The sequence below is a fragment of the Poecilia reticulata genome, linkage group LG9 (genome assembly GCF_000633615.1).
Source record: "Poecilia reticulata strain Guanapo linkage group LG9, Guppy_female_1.0+MT, whole genome shotgun sequence".
Taxonomy (NCBI): domain Eukaryota; kingdom Metazoa; phylum Chordata; class Actinopteri; order Cyprinodontiformes; family Poeciliidae; genus Poecilia; species Poecilia reticulata.
In genome coordinates this window covers 15,509,877-15,533,926 of record NC_024339.1, presented here as the reverse complement: position 1 = coordinate 15,533,926, position 24,050 = coordinate 15,509,877, and the positions used below count along the sequence as shown (strand labels likewise).

At 37.6% G+C, this 24,050-nt stretch overlaps 3 protein-coding genes across 6 annotated transcripts in view; 2 read left to right on the top strand and 1 right to left on the bottom strand.

Annotated features, from left to right (window-relative positions):
* Nucleotides 1-1,945, top strand: part of gpat2 (glycerol-3-phosphate acyltransferase 2, mitochondrial) — a 146,322-nt gene extending 144,377 nt beyond the window's left edge. For all 3 annotated transcript variants that reach the window (XM_008418198.1, XM_008418201.1, XM_008418202.1), the window contains one exon: nt 1,550-1,945. In XM_008418198.1, the coding sequence (XP_008416420.1) occupies nt 1,550-1,666 (117 nt within the window). In that variant the 3' untranslated portion in view covers nt 1,667-1,945. The remainder of the gene's footprint in view (nt 1-1,549) is intronic.
* A 2,271-nt stretch (nt 1,946-4,216) lies between these two features.
* On the bottom strand, nt 4,217-13,160 carry fahd2a (fumarylacetoacetate hydrolase domain containing 2A). Of its 2 annotated transcripts, none has more exons than XM_008418195.1 (8): nt 13,028-13,160; nt 12,092-12,357; nt 11,732-11,948; nt 8,962-9,021; nt 8,686-8,884; nt 7,762-7,870; nt 7,264-7,351; nt 4,217-4,320 (listed from the first exon to the last, which is right to left on the bottom strand). In XM_008418195.1, the coding sequence occupies exons 2-8, from the start codon at nt 12,355-12,357 to the stop codon at nt 4,258-4,260; spliced, it is 1,002 nt and encodes a 333-aa protein (XP_008416417.1). In that variant the 5' UTR covers nt 13,028-13,160; the 3' UTR covers nt 4,217-4,257. The 2 variants fall into 2 exon arrangements, with proteins under 2 accessions (XP_008416417.1, XP_008416419.1); XM_008418197.1 differs by having other exon boundaries at nt 8,722-8,884.
* A 430-nt stretch (nt 13,161-13,590) lies between these two features.
* LOC103470058 (putative aminopeptidase W07G4.4) lies at nt 13,591-23,001 on the top strand. Its single transcript, XM_008418194.2, has 16 exons — nt 13,591-13,698; nt 14,418-14,459; nt 14,550-14,640; nt 15,977-16,125; nt 16,211-16,319; nt 18,884-19,011; nt 19,090-19,189; nt 19,666-19,741; nt 19,818-19,903; nt 19,998-20,102; nt 21,010-21,085; nt 21,187-21,305; nt 21,390-21,473; nt 21,557-21,614; nt 22,341-22,522; nt 22,603-23,001. The coding sequence occupies exons 1-16, from the start codon at nt 13,688-13,690 to the stop codon at nt 22,738-22,740; spliced, it is 1,554 nt and encodes a 517-aa protein (XP_008416416.1). The 5' UTR covers nt 13,591-13,687; the 3' UTR covers nt 22,741-23,001.
* The last annotated feature ends 1,049 nt before the right edge of the window (nt 23,002-24,050 follow it).

Genomic DNA, 24,050 nt, shown 5'->3' with positions numbered 1-24,050 from the left:
GCAGCTATGAAGGTGTTTATTTAGCTAAGAATCGTTGTTGATTTTACCGAGGGAAACAGTCTGCATACTTGACTGAGGTTAAACAAGTAAAGAGTTATTTTTAAGGTACTCCTCTGGTGACATTTTTCCTGTGGGTTGTGTTGATGTGAAAACTCTCACACACACAGCAGAGCGAGGATTAAACTCAAACTTTGATCAGAACAGATAAACTCTGCATGTTTGTTGTGAGGGATTATCACTCTGCAGCTTTCAAAGGCAATAAAAGTTGTTGTTTTCCATCCAGTCCAAGATGGAGGGTAGAGAATGTTTTTTTCTATTTGTTTTTTCTTTAGCTGATGAGAATACGAGCATCTGGCGTCTCCGTCTGCTGATATTTTGAAAACGGCTCCAAATGATGAGGAATCAGAGGGGCAGACTGGCTAATCTGCATCAGAGTCGACACTAAACCTACAGGAGGAAAATCACTAATTGGTTTTAGAAGAAAGTGTGGAGTTATAAATCTTTATTATTCTCTGAAACAGTGTCTCCACTGTAACTTCGGAAGCTCCTTCTTTAAAAATAGAGCGTCATTGACCCATATATCTGCAAAGATCCCAGGAGGCAATTATTCAGTTTACTATTGAGGTTATCAGTCACTCTGGTCTGGTCTCGTCCCTGATGTCGGACAGGCGGTGCGTCCAAGAGCTGCGAACCAAACCATAGAAGAAGAAACGCTTCTGGTACTTAAAGAACAGAAAGGACTGCCTAACTTTTCTCTCTCTCCTTTGGCCTCATTATTTCAGTTTGCTCAGTTATTATAGTGTTTTTATGAGGATTAGGGCCATGCTAAGAAAATAAAATAAAATCATACATACTAGAATGAAGTTGAAATATGAAGATGGTCCTAAATTACAGCTTCATTTTGGTTTCAAGACCTTATTCTCATATTATTTCAACTTTATTCTCATAATATACTGATTTTATTCTTGAAATATGACTATTCTTTTATTATTTAGACGTTATTCTTGTAATATGAAGATGTTATTTTCAAAATATGAAAATATGACTTTATTCTCATTTAAACTTTTTTCTTGTAATATTTATTCTCATAATAGGACTTTATTTTTGTATTATTTCTTCTTTATTCTCATGACTATTTTCCTTTTATTATTTCCACTTTATTCTCATAATATTGACTTTATTCTCATTACTTGTTTTATTCTCGTAATACAATGACTTTGTTTTCAAAACATGACTTTATTACCATATTCTTTCTACTTTATTTTTGTAATACTATTTTATTCTTGTATTATTTCAATCATAGCAAAATAGTCGTATTTATTCTCAGTGTTACGGCTTTCTTATAAATTTCTCATATTTTTATTACAAATAAAATTAGGAGAATAAAGTTATTCACTTAATGTTAGAATGGCCCTAACAGTTCATGTATTCTAGGTACAGATTGTATTTTAACCCTGTGCAGGATTAAAAGCAGAATGATGAATCAGAGGCTGCAGCTGGAGTGTCCTCTGACGTTTTTATTTTTACGTTCATTGTTTTTTTAATTCAGGTCCTTCTGCAGACGCGTCAGACGGGAGCCGTCTTCCTCGGTGTTAGTCCTTTGTTCCAGTTGTCAGAGAACCGGGAGAAGCTGCAGCGCTTCATCTCACAGTACCTCTACAATTAATGTTAAGAGCGCAGAATGACTCAAGGCCTCGTCTCCGCTTTGTTCTGCTGAAAAAAATCTGACCTCGTTCTGTGTAGTTGTCAGAAAAGGCCTTTGTTCTGTTAACCAAAATAGTCACTCTGAGTTAGAAGCAGCTGTCTTTGTTTTAATTGCATTTTATAATTTTACTTTTAAGCCATTTCTCAGCTGCGGGAGAGCATTACGAAGAACCTGTCATCAGCTGTTCCTTACATGTAAAATGTTTTAAATAAAGACTTTCTTGGTTCATCTTAAATTCAAGCAGCCTGAGCTCTTTAAGGGTGAATATGAGATATTTCTCGACAAGTCTTTTTTTTCTGAGGATCTCTCCCCCCTGAATGCTGAATGCAGATCATCCACGCTGAGTCAGGCCTCTGGGGAGACTCTTTGACGCAGACCTCTGGACATCAAGACGGGAGAACAATCGATTCCTCGCTTTGATGGGAGTTTTTTCTGGCAGCCGTTAAAGTTTGCCGTGTACAGCTGACTGTTTTTACAGTGCAGAGTGAGTGGAACTGCTTTTCACCCTCAACTCAGGAACAAACCACAGCTGTGACGTCTTGAGTGACGGTGCGACTTTACCGCCACCCAGTGGCACTTCTGAGGAACTACAACCTGACTAATGTAAATTTCTTCTTTGATGTTTAAACCTTTTTGCAGTTTTTGCGAATTAACAAGAGACTTGATTTATGTTTGACATTTGAAGTTAATTGAGTTCAAAATATGAACTGAATTAATAAAAATTTTTTAGATTTATTGGTGATATATTTTCAACATTTTGTTCTTTTAGAGCTACAAAACATTGTTTCAGAACCACTTTTTAAAAATGATATAAGCACCCCTGCATTTAAACCAGGCAACAAAATAGCTGCTGGCTGTTCAGAAAATGGTATCTGAATAGAAAGTTTAGTGGAAGAAAAGAATTGTGGTAGAAAAAGGTGCATAAGTTTCAGACAGAACCAAAGCAAAATTAATTCAACAGTTCAGAGAACGTCTCTGTTTAATAGCTACTCTACAGAAATTAAGTTAATGATTTTTGGCTGATATTTTTTTGCTGAAAAACAAAATGCATTTCTGCCACATTCACGTTTGTCTCTGCAGTACGGTCTCACTGTTACAATAGTCAGGATAGTTATAGGACTTAATATGCAATTGAAAGTCAGAAAGAGAAAATTCGAGATTAATCTCAATTTCTGAGATTTTTATAGAAAATGTTTGACTTCTGAAACTCAGAAATGTATCGTCGTTTTGATGGAAATATACTATTCCTTTTTATATATATAGGCCATAATAGGATGTGGTAAAGCTGTGATTCATTAAGGTGAGTTTTTTTTTTAATCACTCCCAGAGTTAAGGAGCTTCAAAGTAAAAACGTAGAATATTTTTGGAAATGCCCTCAGATTTCCCTCTACTGGACAATAAACTGATCAGACAAGATGGACAATTATCCAGCTGGACTGAAAAAACAGAACAAAAACACGTTACTAATATCACAGCCAACAAAAGTGCCATGTGAAAAAAAATGGTGAAACGAGGAACTACGTCCTCGAAATGGACATAAAACACAAACTTTATGTAATGAAGAAAAATGTGAACAGTGCTAGAAATGGGTTTTTTTTTACATGTTCTTAGTAATTCACCACATTATATCAGTGTTGTATTCTATACACTATATTTTTAATCTTGACCCAAAACCTTTCAGATTTTTTTCTGTGTTCTCTGCTTGTTTTGCATATATTGTTTTAAATCCAAATGTTAAATCAAACTGAAGAGCAGCTGAAAGTAATAAAACCCAATTAACGGTTATAACAGCTGCAAACGTTCATAAGCTTAAATAAAACCATCTAATGTTTCACTAGCTGTAAAAAAAATGAAACTGAGCAACAATTAAACCATAAATATTTTTCTTAAGCAGTTTGGTATTAATGTTTAATATTCTTGTTGCACAATTTTGACTAATCTTGCTTTCTTTGATATATAGATCTTAATTTTAGTTTAATTTTCCAAAAAAACATCTAATTATTGTTACACAAAATATCTTCAATTAGATGTTCCTCTTCAAAAAAATGTCCAACTGCATTTATTGGACCCAGATAAACAGATTTATTAGTTCCTCTGCAGCTGTCTGTGGGTGGTAATTAAAGAGTGCTTTTGCGCTTTGAGCTGCAGGGAGATTAAACACAAAGTTCTTAATACCGATTATGAATTCTCCTTCAGGTAACATGAATATTTTAATTCCATTATAGTTTGTGCAATCTTCCTTTTCATGAACTAGCTGCCACACAAATCCTCTAAATTTGAAAATAAAAAATGGACCGTTTATTATCCTGGTTTCCTTTTTTTCGGTGCGTTAAAGTTAGTCGAGAGGTTCACGGTTTGTGCTGTACATCATGAGTGGGCGGCTGCTGATGGACTCTTTACCAGCTGGTGAGTCAGTAGGTTGAGTCACTAATTACATTGTTTCATGTTGTAGTAAAAATACCTCATTTTCCCTCTTTGTTACTATTAAACACTTAAAAATAAAACCAATTAACTTAATGTATTTTTTTTTATTTTTCAGTTTCCTGTTGAGTTTAAACCACCTTGTTGATGATGGAGCCGATCTGGTCAATCTGGCACTCCACCACATCGCCTCTCTGAAAGGAAACGGTAAAACATTAGTTCAGTTTAAATTATTTATTCCTTACTAGCTTCCCTAAACACAACAAGACAACAGAGCCTTCATCTTGCTAAAATAAACTGTTTTAGACCCACTTTGCTGATTTTTCCCACTTTATTGAGGGACAATAAAGTCCCTCAATAACGCTTATGAGGGACTTTAACCCTCATAACCGGGTTAAAGTTATGAGGGTTTAACCCGGTTGGTTTAACCCGGTTAAACAGGGTTTTTTCTCTTATATTCTGTTATATTCTTTTTTAGAAAAGTAAAGGTTCTCTGTAAAAATATTAACACCCCTGAGCTCTAGATTCACAACTTGTCATGTTACCACCACAAGCCTGTTTTCATTCAAAAGACCATAAAAGTAGCACATAATACTGTAGTAGAAGAAATATAATAGATTTTTTTAATCTAATTTTTAAAGTGTGGGGCTTTTGCATGAAGCTCGTTTCCCTTTGATATCCTTAAATAAAATCTAGTGCCACAAACTGCCTTCAGAAGTAACTTAAAGAAAGGGGAGTTATTTTGCTAAATAATTTTTTTTTTCATCATTTTTAAATTTGTGTCTCAACTGCTTCTAAAAAAGAGCCAAAATGCTTTTAAAAAAATGCTATTTTTTGACAATAAGTTGATGTTTTTTGTTTGGAAAATGAGCGGTTTCAAAAAACACCCGATTAAGTCACAGGCACAGTGCCGTTACCTAGCAACCAAAGCCAAGCTCCAGCACGTTTGGTCAGCTGGTTTAACCGCTGTTCGCACTGTATAATAGCTGCTGGATAATAGCTGCTTGTTGCTGACTTGCCATCCAGAAACCACTTGCTGCATTCTTGTTGGTTGCGCAGAAAGCTCCACTTCTGCTTTTCAAAGATGGACGGTTGTATTATTGTGCATCTGTTTGCAGCCATTTGCACATGCAAGTGTAAACGTTGAGCTGGGTGGCGTGGCCAGCAGCAACTTATTTTAATTTAAAATGACAATAGGCGGAACAGAGCAGACTAAAATGTCTATCTTAGAATGATTTTGGGCAAAAAATATAATGAACATGTTTTGTATTTCCCTTCAACCTATTCTAACCTGTTCGAGGAAGTATAAAATATATTTTTTAAAAAGAAAATAATCTTTTTTTTTAAAATGATTCACCACTTTCTGTTTCTTGGCCACATAAAATAACCATTTTTGTGGCTGTAACTTGACAAACTGGAAAAGTTCAGGACGGTCTGAATACTTTTACAAGGCGCTGTGCGTCACATGGAAGACGGTACATCTATTTTAAGGAACGTTCTCCTGTTACCATTATTACCTAATTAGCTTTTTGTCTGCCTCAACATTTGGTCAAGAATGGTCAAACCCCATGGGAATGGAGAAAGGGAAAGCAGGAAAAACACAAACCGCTCCAAAAGAAATTGAATCATGCTGCCGAGTGTAAGATCTGCTAATTAACAAGGCGGTACTGCGCCAGAATCTCATCCCCTTCTTTATTTTTTGGCCCATTTATGAACAGGAATGAGGCTTGATACTCACAGATAAACTAAGCTCTGCGCTAATTGTATGTCTCATGCAGCGGCTGGTATGAGTCACTTCGCTAAAATCCACTTTTCTGTGATTCAGGAACTCATTAAAAACATGTTTTGTTGTGAACAGTAGAGCTGAAGTGAAACGGCTTCTATTTTTACACTGAGGTTGTGCAGAAAAGTTGGATTAAAAAGGCTGACGTCAGCTGCGCTTTGACCTTTTCACTTTGGGCTTTCATAACTCGCCAGGATTTTATTTTAGTTTTTTTGGCCTTCCGGTAACAACTTTCCCTTTGACAACGGTTATAAAACAACCCAAAGCATGATGAGTCCCACCCCCATAATCACCAAGTGGGAAGATGTTCCTTTCACAAAGCTCTGCTGTTTTAGGCCTCCAAGCATACCTACATGCTATTTTTACTGCATTATTCCATTTCAGCAGAACTTGTGACGCATATTGTTACACAGCTGCATGCAATAAAGTTACACTTTCATACACATAGCTCATATTTCTGTGTTCTTATTCAGTCTGGAAAAAGTTAGGAATTTAGATATTTTCCAGGTCTGGACTCCAGAGCTAAGTGAAGTTCTGAAAACCAAACAAAATCTGTCAAATATTATGCAGCAAACATTGTTTGGGCCGCTAACACTTTAAATGTTTCCACAGGTCAGAGGTCAACCAGCCGGTCCACATTTACAAAATCAAACAAATTTGGTGTCAATCAACTGTGCTACAAACATTTTGTTGGGAAAAAAAATACAATTAATTTCCATTTAATGTTGATCTTTGACTTCTGGAAGCTTTTTTTTTATCTAAAAAATTATAACAGCACCAACAAATCTTTGCACAAAAGGCAGCCCAGTAGATTGACTGGCTGACCTTTGATGACCTCTGAAAACATTCATTAATATCTTTAACATGATTGCGGCGCAAAAGGAGAATTTTTGCTGCACAAACATTTGACGCAATTTCACTTAATTTGCATCTTCACTCAGGTTGGGCGCTATCCTCCTGTGAGTTTTTACACCTGAATTAAACAAACGTTAGAGTTGATCAGGTGTGTTGAAGAAGGGAAGTAGATACAGTGATTCAGTAAATTAGAATAAATCTCCCATTGAGTCTCATTCATCAGATTAAAAATACCTTCAGGTACGTAGTAAATATACTTTTAGTTAAAGTATACTAGTAGTTAAAGAACAGAAACATTTCTGTTTCTTTATTGGTCTGATGTAATATTCTGATTTTAAATGTCTTTTTTGTGAACTGAAAACAGAAAAGCTTTCAAACGTCCATCAATGTGAAAATAATTTATATAAATGAGTTTTAGAAGATATAGGATATGTTAATTTACTGAATGGATCTGGAAAGTTGCAGGAGGAAAACGTCCTGCTGTTATTGCATGAATCACCTTAAGAAAGACGGGTGGGTTCCTGAAAATGCCCACACCAGGAGGAGTTCCCGTCAGGAACACGTCTCCTGGAGTTAATGTCACAAACCTGAAAGACACAACATTTATTTTTTATAAACAAAGAGCCTTGAAACGGCATTAAAAAAAGATTAAGCTGTTGCAAAATAAACAGATAATAGTGATTTACTTTCAAATCCGGGCAATAAAGACATTTAAAATAACTAGTGCCAGTTGTATTTTTGAAAGGAGCCAGAAATGTGTTGAGTTGCCAGCAGGACATTCGTTGTCCCTCCAGCAAAGGAGGGAGAGGCTTTACCGTCCAAAAATGTAGAAAGCAGATTAGCAACGCTCCAGTTGGTTGGCTGGTTTTGAGTGAAATGTTCCAGTTGATGTTGGATAATTCTCTGCTGAAGCATTTGGTTTCAGTTCAGAGATGTGAAGACAAAACTGTGTGCTCTATTAGGAAATCAAAAACTGCAGATTGCATCTGTGACTTACTTTGAGACCCAAGCAATCAGCGCTGCAGTCTTGAAGATCATCTGGCTGGTGTTGCTGCTCTGCACAGTGTCCCCGTTAACCAGGCAGCGGATCCCCAAGTTATGAGGATCTGGAGGAGAAAAGGATGAACACAGCAAATATCCTCCTTAAAACAGTTGAAAAAGACACACATTCATAAAGAACGGGACTTTAACCTGTTAATTTTGATTAATTACAAAGATTTTAAAATGCTAAACACAATGAATCACTTTTTTTGTCTTTTTGTATTTGTATGAGCTGTTTGCTGCTGTTGGCTGTGCTCCCCCTACTCAACATTTACACTCACACGTGAAAGTGGCTGCAAACAGAAGCCCAATTATACAACCATACATCTTTGAAAAGCATTGGGGAACTTTGATGTTTCACTGCAAAACTAAATGTATTTTTTATCCAAAAAACTCAATGTTGCTTACAGACGTTGAGCTAATGCAGATGTTTTCTCCTCTGATATATTTAAGACGACCACAACTCCGTTTGCTGCTTTTTGTTGTTGTTCCTGTCTTTTTAACTCACAAAACCCACTTTATAATTTATCTGGTCAACTTATAAATCACTAATGTACGCAGGTAGAAAGAAACCAGTGTCAAATCCTAGGATTTTGCCCATGTGGGATTTTTTCTGAACATTTGATCCGTTTAACTGTAAGTGAGAAGTCAATCTTGTTTATAATCACTGATTTAGTTGTATTCTCATTTTGTTTGAGCTGGATTTTTGCAAAAACATGGAGAAACGATGCACATTATTCAATTTTTTTCCTCTATAATGACTTTGTTTTTTTGTCACCGATGCGGTACGCATTCAGGAAGCAATGCTTTCCTCTGATTTTAGCTTGTTAACTCAGTGACGCAGCAAACAGCCAAAATCACAGTTAATTGCATGATTCACCAGATTGCCTCCGTCCTCCTCCTCTTTCTCTTTCACCTTTCACAGCATCAATAGTTACTAGGGCGGGTCCGAGAGGGCAGAAGCTGTCAAACGTTTTCGACAGCAGCCACTGCTTCCCGTTGCGCTTAAACTGCCAGTCGCGAGCGCTCACGTCATTCGCCACGGCGAACCCGGCCACGTGGGAGAGAGCGTCTTCCTCCTGAAAAACAGCAGGAATGACGATGGTTTCACCAGAAACGCTTCACCAAAATGTGTTAGCAGGGATGAGAGGCTCACCTTGATGTGTTTTCCTCTTCGTCCAATCACAAAGGCCAGCTCCACCTCCCAGTCCACCTCCTGCAGTAACGGAAAAGACCAGGATGAAGTCTTAAAGGTGACCTACTCCTTGAACAGGTTAGGGTAGGTCTGTGGTCTATTCAAAGCATGTCCATATATAAATAATGAGATTTCCCTATTTGGGCTGTTTTTTTTAAGCATTCTTGTCACTTTAAATCCAAATAAACTGGCTGTGCCCACCAACCATGTGGAAATGGTGCAAAAGTAGAGCCTCTAGCACAACCAACAAAAATACAGCAAGTGGTTTTTGGACGGTAAGTCAACATAAAGCGGTAAACCAGCTGGCCAAACAAGCTGGAGTTCCATTTGGGTTGCTAGGTAACGAGCTGGGCCTCTCTTGCTTTAAATGGTAAATGGACTGAACTTATATAGCGCTTTATCCAATCTTTTTTTGACCACTCAAAGCGCTTTGCACTAGAGTCACATTCAGCCATTCGCACTCACAAACGCTCACACATTTATACACTGATACGCAGCTCGGTAGGCAATTTGGGGTTAAGTGCCATGGGGCACATCGACGTGGCAGGAGGAAGCTGGAATCGAACCTACAATCTTCTAATCGCAAGACGACTACCCACAGAGCCACAGGGTTGCTAGTTAACGGGCTGGGCCTCCCTGGGGTTGCTAGGTAACGGGCTGGGCCTGCTGATTTGTGATGGAACATTCCGAAGGTTTTTGAAACCGCTCATTTTCCAGACTTAAAAAGAACTTATTGCAAAAAGCAGCTGGGTGTTTTGTTTTTTAAGCGTTTAGAAGCACTTTTACGGAGACCCCTAGGGAACATAGGGGGGAAAAAAATTATTTTGCGTTACCTTACAAAACTTTCATGTTTCCTCGCAATGAGCAAACACACCCTGGTCTATTTTGTATACAGTCACAAATGTCGATTTAAATTTTAAAATATATACACATTTAAAGATCCTTGGTGTTTATATGTTCTTAACCCTTTTATTTAAAAAAAACAGATTGAAAATCGATTTATTCACTGCATGTTTATGTCTATCTGTGTAAGGTTGAGATGCACATGAAAACAGCCCTTTAAGTTATTCAGACTACCAACACAAAAAAGACACAAACAGATGACTTTAACTCAGAAATAGTCCAAATAGTTCGGATGTATTTTTCTTCCTTTCCTTCTTGCATAAAGTTTCTGTTTATATCTTAGAAGGGATGGAAAGAGATGGAAAGTCCATGTTTGGCCTGTTCTGCTTTTGCACTTTGGTTTGTCCATTTCTACCCTAAAGAAAAAGATATAAAACTTCAGATATTTAACAAACGAGAGTTTAACATGCATGGAAGGTTATCTTTAAGTCGGGAGAAATCAGTGGATAAAACTGTTCAGGTAATATTTAATCCCCATCAACAGCATCAGACATCTGCAGAGAGATCTAACCGAATTAAGACGCAGCTGAGCCCACATACCGCCTGCTCGTCCTGCTGCTGCCGACTCCAGCAAGACAGAAATATGTAATGCAGCTCAGCAGCTCTTAGCATTAATTACTTTCATTTGGTCCAGTTCAAACGTTTTCAGTTGAACTTTTATACAGTTATACTTTTATTGTTTTTAGTAAAACTGCAGAAGTTGTATTGTGACATAAGCATGCAATATTTTAAATAATCAGTCAAACCAATTTAAAAGGCTGATCTATGTTGCTGCTAAAAAAGGAAAAACTAAGAGAGCGTAGTGACAACATCTTCAATCTGATCTTATCAAAGTCGTGAGGGAGGGTTCTAGATTTTCTTTCACAGACTTTATCTCTGTAACGAGGGGAAGGATTTACAGGCTGTGATACCCCTCCACCTTCGAGTTGCACAGTGAAAAATAAAACTGATGTTTCACCCGGGAAGTTTTAAATTATTAGAGTTCGTCGTCTGAACAGATTCATTAGGATGGAGAAAAAAATTCTGCTGCCACTTCCATCTGTTCTTTTGAATAGAATCACTAAACGGTAGAATTACAGCCCTTATAAAGAGTTTTTATGTTCCGTACAATAATATAGAAATGTTATACTATAATTACTACATTATGATTGAAAATATGCTGCTTTAGCGACTAAAGCTTTCAGTGATCTGCACTTGTACCACAGTGCCACCTAGTGGTCATACATAACTATTAACCCAGCGTACATTAATTTGTTAAGGTTGTTTGCAACAATTTCAGAGCTGAATATAATGTAATCCCTTAACTTGATAATTAGTTTATACTCTACAGTAATTAAGATATGAATATTATTAGACCAGCGTGTCTAAATGTGGCCCTTGTATTTATTGTGGCCCCTAACTGCAGTTCTGAAATGGCACCAATTAGATCATCCAGCAAATGCAAATGGACACTTTTCATCATTTTATTAGGATGAGATTTTCTGATCTATATCTTAAATGTAAAATGTTAGGTACAACTCAAAGTATTTTTTTAATTAAAGTTAGGAAACTACTCAACTTTAGTTTTGTAGAAAACCCTAAATGGGACGCGTAATATTTGATTATTTCCTTCTTTGTTTTTTAAAACATTGTATTTAATTTAGTGCTTAAATTAAAGTAAATAAACAATAAAATTATTTTGTGCTTTTATTTGGGGTAAAAAATATATATATTTTTTGTTTAAAATTTATGATTTTCAAAGAGCCCCACAGTTCACTGCTTTAGCCTCATTCAGTGGTTTCAAAGCAGCTCCAAGAGTCATTTAGAGGAGAACTTTCCTCTTTCCCACCTGGCTCTCTGGGGGCAGAATAATGTCGTCATACGGACCCGTGATGGCACTGGGGAACTTGCTGAAGATGATGGGTTCTTCAGGGATTGGGGCATTCTGCTCCAGACAATGGTCCCGGTAGTTCATGCCCACACACACCACTTTCTCTGGGGCCACGATGGGGGATAGCAGCTGGATGTTTGCTCTTTCAACCACAAACTGGCCGGACGCCAGAGCTCTGCAGAGGAAGAGCACTTACTGGAGGAATTTCATAGTGATTATCCGTTGGGTTCATTCATATTACGATGCTGACAAGAATAAAAACTGAGATCAGAGAAGAAGAAAAATAAAAGCATAAATAGAAACATGCTGTTTGGGTACCTTTGTGCACACTCCAGCCCTTTGTCTCCCAGCTGCAGCAGCTCTCTCACAGTTGAAGGCATAGAGGAGTCAAACGCCTTCAGATCCACCACATTTAGCCCCTCGCCTTGCTCCACTCCAACTCTGACATCATCTCCGTCACCTGGGCGACAAAACTGCACTAAACGCATCGCTGCGCCGCTTAAGCCTCGCCGCTGTGTGTTTAACGTTTGTTTCTGAGATATGAAACTCCTGAAGATGCAACAGGAGCGAAGGGGAATTCTCATCTATTTATTAAAAAGAGAAACAAACTTCATGTAGCATAAACCGCTAACGAGTGTAATGGACCATGCAAAACAGCAGTTTAAGTTGACTGTCTATTATAAGCTTCTTTGCTAATATAACACATTTTATTAAGGTTTTGATCTGCAAAATAGAATACTTTATCATTTATTTCAATCTCCCTGGGAAGAAATGTGCTTTAGAAGAGTACTACTTTGTCCAATTATCATTATGGTTTGGAGCATATGATTCTTATTTTATACTTCAAGACCCGACGTAAATCCAAGAGAAGTTGCGGTAAAGCTTGAAAATTGAGTTGTGTCCAATTTCAGAGCTTTATCTGTTGAGCCAAGAGAAAAAATGTCATTCTTTACGCATCCAAATTTGATAGACATAAAGAGAAAAAAATACTCGCAGCTGTATTTGCACCCAAGTCTGACGGTGCGAACACAAATGCACGCCACACTTTTCAGACATATCAAACTTTACAGGGTGACAACATTCACATGCTAAAAAACAAGGGAGAACTTAGTAAGCGCCGTGTAAACACGGTTACAAAGGATGCCAAAATAACATGAATTGTAACCACTTATCTGTCGCAGCATTTAAAATGTGAAAGAACTAACTTTAATTTGATTAAATGAATCCCAAACACGATGTTTCACAGCTGCCTACCTGCAAGTCGACACGCTTCCTACAAATGCCTGTTCAGGAGGAACGTACCATTGCAACATAGCTACTGTTGAATATAAACCTAACAGCCAAACTAGTGACTGTGCCCTTTGCACTGTCTGCAGCCGACAGAATCACTCACCTCCACGGTTCTGCACAAGAAAACACAACTAGCTACTTCCGGTCAGCCTTTGTAGTCAAACATGTCAGCTTGGTCAAAAGTGAGTTGTATGTTTCAATTCACGTTTTATTGGCACTTTAGCTTTTTTTATGACTGCATCTGATAAACCAGTCTGTGTTATTTAAAATGTTAGAAATATTCCGTGTGCGTTTAGTCAAGAAATGCATAAAACTACATTACCCAGCAAACCCTCTGACGGAAGTTCCCCGCCGCTTGCTAAATTATGGACAAACTGATTTAAAAACACTTGTTTTGACAGAAACATATTACCTTTTTTTACATTCAGATTAGAAAACAGCACCGCAATAACTCAATGTTTATTTTAAAATCGACGATGTTGTTCAAACGTTAGACTCGTTTGAGTCCGTGAAGGCATCGCCGGTCATGTGATCAAGAGAGGAAGCGGTTCGGAGAAGGAGCCGCTGGTACCTGGTGACTGTTGTCTCTTTCACCTCGAAGGCTGCAGGAGAAGGACAGCAACAATGTGCACCAGGTGGGGTTAATGGTCTTTAATTTATCGAGTCTGAGTTTTAAGTATCACCTCACGCATTGATTCTAATTTTGAGCTGCCTTTCCAAGTAGCAGCTGCAACCGTGTGGCTTTTTGTTGCACTTTATTTTTCCACAATTAACTACCTTGCTTTCCTTAGACTCCTTTATTGTACCTATGTATTTATTTATTTAATGCTAATATTCAAGAGGCTGTTTTTAACTGTTTTGTTTGGGGAAATTTGACACTTATATTCTGCTTTTGGGATTTAAACTCATTTGGATTAAGTTTCCTTTAAAAGGCTTCACAACTGCATACATGACAGTTTTAGTTTCTCTTCCTGTATGTCATATGATACTAAAACCTTCTGTTTGGTGTTAAATAAAATTGATTTGTCATCAGATTTAAAGTTGTAATCTTCTACAAAAGGAGATGATTGCACCCTATAAAGTGTGCAAAGAAATAAAATAAGCGTTAGATGCAGAGATTTAGTTTTTTTATTATTCTACTTTGCAGGTTGCAACAAGAAAAATACGTTTTTACCCTCATGAGTCTTATCGGCTGCTTCCTTTCTTTCTTAGCTGCAGGTTTCAAAGGTCCTACAGTTTTTTTCTTCTTGCCGTTATCATTAAGTCATATTTTAAACCAGACCTGTTGCTTCACTCTGTCTTAGTTATCTAATTATGTTGTGTTGCTGACATCGCACTCTGTTTCTCTGTCCAGCATCCAGCCCACTGAGTGGACCGCCGACCTCAAAAACCAGAAGTGAGTATCTGGAAGAGTCCTACTCTTACTCGGTTTGTTTCAGACAGAATTGGATGCCGATTTTATTGTTTTGTTGTCTTGTTTTTCTAGTTTTGATGGCATCATCTTGGTAACCCAGAGCCATGACACTCTCCCCCCTGAGCTGGAGAGCCTGAAAGCCCCGCTGCAAGATTACAGCTCTGTAAGTGTCTGCACTTGCATTCCCGCTGGCTTATAAAGTCAAGCTGCCACTGGTTTGCGGAGGTTTCATTTTCCTTCTGCATTGCCAGTACTTCACAATGCCCCTTACCTTATGTACTATTTGTGTCAAGTTGAAACCAAAACTTTACATACACCAAATAAAAAGACAGGTTCACATTTTTTCCTCACTTTGACGTTAAATCAGACCAAATTTCAGGTTAGTCAGAATTATCAAAATTATTTCTAGTTGATAAATGCCTGAAAACTTAGTGAGAGCATTTCTTAGAGATCTTTTTGTAACTTTCATTGAGTTCAGAAGTTTCCATACATTTGTTCAGTAGCTGCATTTCCAATAATCATATAATCAAAATAAATTAGCTTAATGGAAAAATGTCAATTGTGGAAAACTAGTTTTTCAATAAAAAGTTTTGGCGCCAGGATGAGGTTTGGTTTTGGCTGTACCGAAATTGGTTTATTTTGCAAAACTGCAATGGAGACACTTTTTTTGCGTCACACAAGTCACAAGATGACAGGAAGTGGCAAAGCTTGTTCTTAATGACTTATTGTGAGAACAAACTTATTGATGTATAATTTTAGTTGCATTTCTTATTTAATTGAAATAGTGCAATTGTAAAACTGTTGTTTTTTGTTTGTTTGTTTTTGTTTTTTTACATTAGCAGAATATTGACAAAGTTTTGGACACATTTGTAATGGAAATGCCGCTACCGTCAGTGATAATTGTCTTTTAAACTCTGCGATAAGTCAAACCTTTTAGTGTTGCTTCTCACAACAGTTTATTGAAGTTCTGACTCATTTCTCCTGACAGAACTGGTGGAAATGATTCTAACTTGTATTTATTTGTTGGTCCAGGTGAATTCTTTATTTAGTTTGGATATTTAAAATGTCTTCCAGTTCCAGTGTTAAATATTCATTAGAAGTTTATTGATCTTTCAGACGGAGTGTATTTGCATTGCTATTATATTACTTGAAAATGTTCTCAAAACAATATTATCATTTATATAAATGATATTGTTTATATTCATTTTTTTCATAAAAAAACTAATCAATAATTATTTATGAAGTGATATGAAACACTTGTACTTTTTTCAGCCATGTTGTCCAGCTGTAATATTGGCCCATCTTTACTTAAGGTACAGATACCGATAAGTTGAAAATGACCATGATGATGTTTATGCCAGTATGCTCTGCATCCCTACAAAGAAACTACACTCCTGTTTAACTCTGATATGTCACAAAATGTGAAAAATTCAAGCGATATAACTTCTTTTGTTAGACAGCTCATTATCAGAGTTGCTGTTGTTCTTCGTGACCTCTAGGTGGACAGCGGTCTGGGGGATGAGGTGGTGCTCATCAAGGTTCCCAGTCTTCCTGGGAACCGCCTGATATTTGCCTCCACCGGCCCAGTGAACCGGGACTACGACGACGTCAGGCGTTTCAGTGACGCTGCGGTCAAAGGCATCAAACGGTCGGTTAACAGCCTCTCGCCGGCCTCTCCTCCATGTTTCATTTTATCCACCAGTCATTGCTCATCGTCATTGTCTCATTTGCAGTGCCTTGAAAGCTGGCATGCAGCGCCCCCTGCTGGTTTGCCCCCCCCACAAGGACTATAAGGACAACGCCTTGGCGGCTGCACTCGGTGCTCTCCATGCCCTCTACATGGTGAGAAACTAAAGACTCTTCTGGAAAATTAAGATCATTATTCCAGACAGAGCCAATGATCAAACTTTTGGGATCCCCTGGGGGTTTTTTCTATGTTTTTATTGGAAAAACACCTGTAGCATTTAAAACAAGTTGTTCAACCTGTTTCACTTGCTTGATTAGCCTCAGTTAGACGTCTGTCAATATAAAAAGTGATGAATGTTATAAAACTCACTCAACAATGAAATCCATCACTAACCTTGTCAGTAAATGTTGAAGGTTCCCTGCCAGATGGGCGTAAATGTTGGCATGCAAACAAAATGGAAAGGTTATGAAAACATGAGCTCGACCACAGTCTGACATGATGGGACAGAGAACCGGAAGCACGCAACATTGGACTGAGAAAAAGTTCATGTATGCTCACTGAGCGTGACAAAATGGTGCAGACTTGCCTTCAAGGTGGTAAATACATTGGTTATTTGCTCACTGGCTGTTGTTCTGTTGGGTAAATGTTGTTTTTGAACTTGGAAATTTCTGATTTTACGCTTTTGAAACTAAGAAAATTTCCAAGTTTTTTTTCTAGAACATTTCTTAAAGTTTGAGATACAATGGCCATAATACACCGAAGTAGACTCCTGTGTGAACGGCTAACGTCCCCAAAGTGATACGCATGCGCAGAAGAACGTTGGCGTCACACAGCAGCGCACTGTTTACGGAAGTAACAATGGATGGACTTAAAAATCAATCTGTAAATCCACGGATCGATTTTTGTAGATTTTTTTTTTTTATCTTGTGTCGACAGCAACGACACAAGATCAAAAGACGAAGGAAGCTAATAAAAGAAAGCATAATTAACCGAAACGGCCTGGGCGCGGCGGTGGCGAAGAAGAAAAAGTCTAATTTGGATGAACGCGGTTTAAAGCAGTGGTCTGTCACTCTGCTTAAGCACACCTGGCTCCAAAACTGGCTCATTATCAGAGCTCTGTAGAGCTTGACTGCATGCTAGTGACGCAGTTTCAGCTTTTAGGACAAAGGCGCATCCTAAACTCGAGGTTGCGCCAACTACAAGTTGCGCCCTTCAGGATTGCAGCTTGAAACCACTTCATTATGGGAAACATTCTTCATTGGACGGGGTGGAGAGAACCGCATGCCAACTGTAAGAGCCAGATGAATGAAATAAGTATGATTGATGTGACAGGAGCACACGGCTTTCACACTTGGGTGTGTCGATGTGACTGTCACCAAGGTATGAATGGAAAGGTTACTGGCGCTGGCTTGGTGTGTATGAGGAAGCGGTGCACCGGGGTGGTCATAGTTTCTGTTGACAGTGTTATAGTGCCTTTGATTGTTGGCACTTGTGCATTGTTTGGCCTGGTCAGTCTGTGTCAGTCTGTGTCGCAGTCCTTTTAAAGTTTGAAGTATGATGATCAGAGTGGAATAAATCGATAATTGTGACTGAACAAAGAAGTGGCCTGAAGTGTATCAAAACAAGCGTCGGACAGTTGAGATTCCTCGAGTTCACCCAGTGCGGCCCTCATACTCCATTAGTTTGCTGCTCATTTACCAACCTTTCATGAGAGGCTGGTATGTCAAAACATTTCACTTCCCATAACAGCTGGATCAACACCAGGGAATGTGGTCATAAAGAAATGCTTGCAATAACTTTACACATGTTTGGCTTGAAAAATGTACTTGACTACATTACTTAATGTCAATGATTGCTTGACATTATATCATCGTCAAGTAATTTTTTTATCCGCTCTTAAAACAACTTAAACAACTTGTCTGAAAAGGTACAGGCAGAAGAAGGAGCGAGCATTTAAAGTATCTCTTATGAAAGATTCCTTACCATAAGAATTTTGATTTATCGTTGTCACAATCAAATTTATCGGAAATTTTACTCTTATATCTTCACCACCATTTATTCCACATCAAAAATATATTCAAAGATATAATTAAATGAAGTTACTGTGTGCAGTTTATTGATATTAATATAATTTTTTTAAAGTAAGAAGCATCCTGAAGAAGTCTGTTACAAATGGGATGTTTTTCAAGAACAGCATTTGTTACTGTTGCTGCGAATGCTGTGCCATGCGGTCACAGCCATACAGTTATCTAAAACAAGAAGTAATATTTTCTTAAATTATAGTGTTTATCATTTTCACAATATCACCACAAAATATCACGCTAAAATTTAAAGTTCATATTGCCCACCCCTAAACTAAAGTTCCCCTTCATTAATCATTACAATCTATGAAAACCCAAAACATTTCTCTTCTTGTATATAAATCACTAAACGGAAAGAAAAACAATCCAAAGCCAAACAGATGCAACACGATTTGAAGTTATTTACTCTTGTAATCTGAAAATATTTTCCCTTTTGTAGAGTCCATTCTTTTATCATTAAATAATTTAATTCAGACATTTAAAAAAATCATTTTTAGCTTTTATGTTTTGTAAATTTACAAATATGTCACAAATTATATTTTATATTTGGATTCATGTATGTAAAAATTAGAATACAGTATTTGAGCTCTGACATCACTTCAAGTGCCTTTTAGTAACAAGTTTTCTCACCTTGAAAGCCCCTTGAAGTGCGAGAGGCGAACATCAAGTCGTCGGTCCACAAGGTGTGCGTTCTGGGTCTGTGGGCGGCGCAGGAGGCCAAGGGGCGGCGGCTGGTGGAGCTGGCCAACGCTCTGGAGAGCGGGAGGTGGGTCAGACGCTTCGTTTCACCTGTTTTATCAGGCTCTGTTGTCGAAAACACAGCAACTGTTTCGCTTTGTCTCAGACTGGCCTACCGCGACATCGGCGGCTCCGACCCCGAACGCATGGCGGCTCCTCGCGTGGCTGAATATGTCCAGGAGCTGTTCAAGAACAGCCCTGTGGAGGTAGGGGCGAGTCCTGCACACATGCAAAACAAAACAAAAAAGATGCAGTCATGTTATCACCAATTTTTTTTTCAGTTATGTTTGATGTATGCAGCATTTTTATTACTGGAGGTAACAGCTGCAAAACTTTCAGGGTCTCTACCAGCTTCATACATCTAAAGATTGAAGCTCTTCTCTGCAAAATAGCTGAAACTGTGTAAAATCTTTATTATAAAATCACAATAAAAAAGTCTTTATAATAAACAAAATGCATTAAAGTGCTGCACTGCAAGAACAAAATGACTGATAGCAGTTGGGTTTTATTGATGGGTAAATAAGTGTTTTAAACATTTTGAAAACTATTTCTCATTTACCCTCCAGTTAAATTAGTCTGTTGCATAACATTTCAATAAAACTAATGAAAGTATAACTAGTTCCAGCGACGCTCTATAAAACACAGAAACAGCTGCATCCTCACCTGGTTTGTGTGTTTCCAGGTGGAAGTGCTGAGCAACGTGAACGCTCTGGAGAAGGAGTATCCGTGTCTGGCTGCAGTGAATCGCTGCGCTAACAGTAAGACAGCAACTTTTCTTAACCCAGATTTCCTACAGATCTAATCAGTGCCATTAAAAACCTGAAATCTCTCCAGATGTGCCTCGTCATCAGGCGAGAGTCATCAAGCTGCAGTACTGTGGAGAGGGACCCATCCAGAAGACACTCATGTTGGTCGGAAAGGTAAGAGTTTTAAATGTTTGCTGATCTGTAATGGAAGGATAAATAAAAGTAATACTAGTTCTTGTAATTTCCTCGTCTTGTTCTCTGTTTGCAGGGCATTACCTACGACACAGGAGGAGCAGACATCAAGGCTGGAGGCTTCATGGCCGGGATGCACAGAGACAAGTGTGGAGCTGCTGCTGTTGCTGGATTCTTCCAGGTAAATAATCAGTTTTTCAACACCTGACCTGAACAGAAGTAAGTAAATTAATCCACAGGTCAGATAATCACAGCTGAGGGCAATTAATAGAAACCAACTAACCTAACAGCGAGCCGGAGAGATATGATGGAAAAGACAACGAATAAATGTATTAATATTAAAATACTTGTTTAGGAGAAGGATGCTTGAATGTGAATGTTCTCTGCTGCTGTTAAAATGAGTTGTGAGAATCGTCAGATAAAAAGCAGCAGTTATTGATTAGACTCATATTTAGGTGTCCAGTTTGTCCCTGTGAGACATTATCAGACACTCGGGTCTTTAAATTTCAGTTCAAGTGAGTTTTTTTTTTTAAACCGTTTCTTTCAAGCTCTAAAATATAATAAAAACAGTTTCAAAAACTCTGTTTTTCATGGATCAGAACAGCTGTACATTATCTGCCTAAAACCGATTGAAGATATTGTAATATTTATTAATTATGTGTAAAAGTGAGTGAATACATATTCTTAATTCTTTATTATTTGTTTATTTAATTCATTAGCAGTTTTAAAATGAACATGTTGCATGTTGACCAACATTTTCAATGAAAATTAGTTGTTTGAAGAAAAAGATCTTATATAGTCTTCACCCCACTTTCACATAAGCAACTAATTGTCAATCAACCATCCATATAGATAAATCTTTGATTACAAAACAGAAGTGGGCCCAAAGCAGAGCCCTGGGGACCCCCATGTTAGATCATTAGAATCTGTTAGGATGTTGTTTATCTGCACTCTAGAGCTTCTCACCAAACTATGAAGTCTGTTAATTGACTGTCTTGGAATTTTTTTGCATTTATAAGTAAAATAATAATAATTGAGGCATTACCCACCATTCAGATTCTGTCTGATGTAGATCTAACCTCGTTTAGATTTTAGCCCATCTGAAGCCGAGACATCTGAAGGTGTTTGGTGCGATGACCATGGTGAGGAACAGTGTGGGCTCAGGTGAGTGTTGACCTCTTCTTACCTCCACTGATATATAATAATAATAATAATAATTAAACACATCCTGGTCTCACCTGCCACCTTCCTGTGTGTTTTCTCAGACTGCTACGTTGCAGATGAGCTGGTGGTGTCCCGCGCCGGTCGCAGAGTCCGGGTGGGAAACACAGACGCAGAAGGCCGTATGGTGATGGTGGACCTGCTGTGTGAGATGAAGGAGAAGGTTGCAAACGCTGCATCAACCCTCTCACAGGTCTGTCGTGTCCTGTGATCTGTCTCCTCTAAATGTGACGGTTCGCCTCTGCAGGCGGCGCAGGAAGTTTCCCCGCATATCTTCACGATTGCGACTCTGACTGGTCACGCCATTAGAGCCATGGGACCAAACTATTCTGTGAGTTCTCTGAAAAATACAAACCTAAACTCCTAAACTGGAAGTGTTCACACTTTTCCTCGTTACGAATATTATCGTTGTAGATCATCATGGACAACGGGCCGGCGCACCGCAACGGGAACGCCGCTCAGTGGCAGAAAGGTGAGGCGAACTGTGACTCACTGATAGGAGAGGACATTTATAGAATAGAATAGAATTTTTCTTATTGATCCCCAACGAGAAATTACTTATTTGTCCACAAGCTACTCCATCGGAAGTATCACAGCATCACCATAAGCGATACTAAGTATGTTTCTGAGAATTATTAATAATTATAATAACATAATTACAAGCATGTACATGGAAATATGTTAATTTATGAACAAATCTCTAAATGAGTCTAGAGAAAGTTTAGATTTAAAGGTACCAAGTTTGGCTTGTATTATTTATTTATTACTATTATTAATTCTTATTACGATAAATAAAAAAAAAGATTTATCTCTATGGAAATTATTATTGATGTTAAATTAAAAAAACTAAACGGACATTATGATCTGACGCATTATTTTTGTTATTTTAACCACTTTTTGTTCGAGAGTATCAATAAATATTGGTAAATTTGTAAATATAATTAAATTGACTTAATGTGTTCAGTGTTGATTTCATGTATCGGAAGTGAAAAAAGTGAATTTGTGCATTTTTATTCGTAGATAATTCAGAATTTTTGCTGATTACAATCCCTAATTTGTCCTTTTCAATTGCAATACATCTAGTTGCCCACAAGGTGTCGCTGTTGGGTCTATATTAAGACGGTAAAATGGAAGTTTCTGTGTGAGGCTGAGTGTTTTGCAGCTCTTTGTAACCTGAGCTCGACCGTTGCTCCTGCAGCTGGAGACGTGCTCGGTGACGTGTTTGAGATTTCCAACATCAGACGGGAGGATTACGAGTTCCACAAGGGCCCGTCTGAGTACGAGGACATCCTGCAGAGCAACAACCTCCCGTCCTCCGCCACACCGCGAGGACATCAGACCCCCGCGGCCTTTCTCATCATGACCTCGGGCCTCGACAAGGTCGTCAGAAAAACCCAGCGCTTGCGCGTCTGCAGCTCGTTGGATCAGAACCGCTGACCTCTGTTTGAATGTCTCCACAGCACGGAGTCGACTCGGACACGCCTCTGCCCTACTCCCACATCGACATCGCTGGATCCAGTGGTCCTTTCCCTGGAGTCCCCACGGGAGCCCCCATTGTCGCCATGGCAACAAACTACATCTTTCAAGACAGCCTCTAAAATAATATATCGATTTAAAAAGAAAGAAAAACCTTGATGAAACTCACCCAATCTAGAATTTTCCTTCAAATTTACTCTTGTGAAAACCTCAGGTTCGTCTTTCTGTTTGTTTCTAACTTTCTTCCTTTCTGAATCATGAGTGGAAGAAACCTGCGAAGTGGCCTGAATCGGCAAACTCTCAGGGGTTAAATTTAAACATTTATGAAACCAAGTTCTGCACATTACTCAATAAAGAAGTGGGGATTTATGGTCGTACTGCTATGTCCGTCTCATATTTGTGTTTTTTATTCAAAGGGATGAAATGTTGAAATCGGATGACAATTTATAAAAGATGGGTACCAGAACATTTATGACTCCAGTAAAACTGGTATGATGTTGGTATATTTGATATGAATTATTGTAAACGTTTGTCTTCACACATTTTATCACAATATTTTGAGGTATTACTGTGATAAAGATTGATTTTAACAACCATTTTTTAGGTAATAAATTGCATGGCACAATATAGCAACACAAATACTGTTTTTGAAAAACATTCTCATTTGAAATTGGCATCTTGAGTGTCATATTCAAATTATTTACAATAACCCACATGATATCGCTCTCATGTATATATTACTTTTAGATACATATATTTAATATTTAAAATTTCTAAATTATGTATTCAAAATGTATAATTTAATATTTTTAATATTTTCAAAATTACTGATATTTATTAGGTCATATTTAAACTACAATATTATAGTTGTGTACATATTGTTTTTTACAATTAGATTTTAGAAATTAACATTCAGACATTTAAATTACAATATATTTTTTTTATTTTTAAATTATTTGGCCATATTTTAATTACAATATCACATGCATAGATTTTCAAAATATGTTTAATATGTTAACATATATAATATATATTTAATTATACATATTTATACTCGAACAAAAAGTGGAGAAAAAGGCAAAAATATTTCCAGTTTTTTATTGATCAATAACTGAAATTAATAAATTAAAATTTTTAATCTTTAAATGCTGTGATAAATGTCCAACCCGACTAACACACAGTGCCTTATAAATGTATTCATGCTCCATGTCATGTTACAACTACAAACTTTAATGTTTTGTGAATAAACTCAAAGTGGAGCATAAATGTGAAGTCAAAAACAATTCATAAAATAAATGGTTTTAGAGTTAAATCTTCAATTCCCTTCGAATAAAATCAAGCATGTCGAGCTGCAAAACCAAACACAGTGGCTAAAACTAGTACAAACTTGCAATGAAAGACTTGGTACAGTAAATACAATCTTAAATTCACA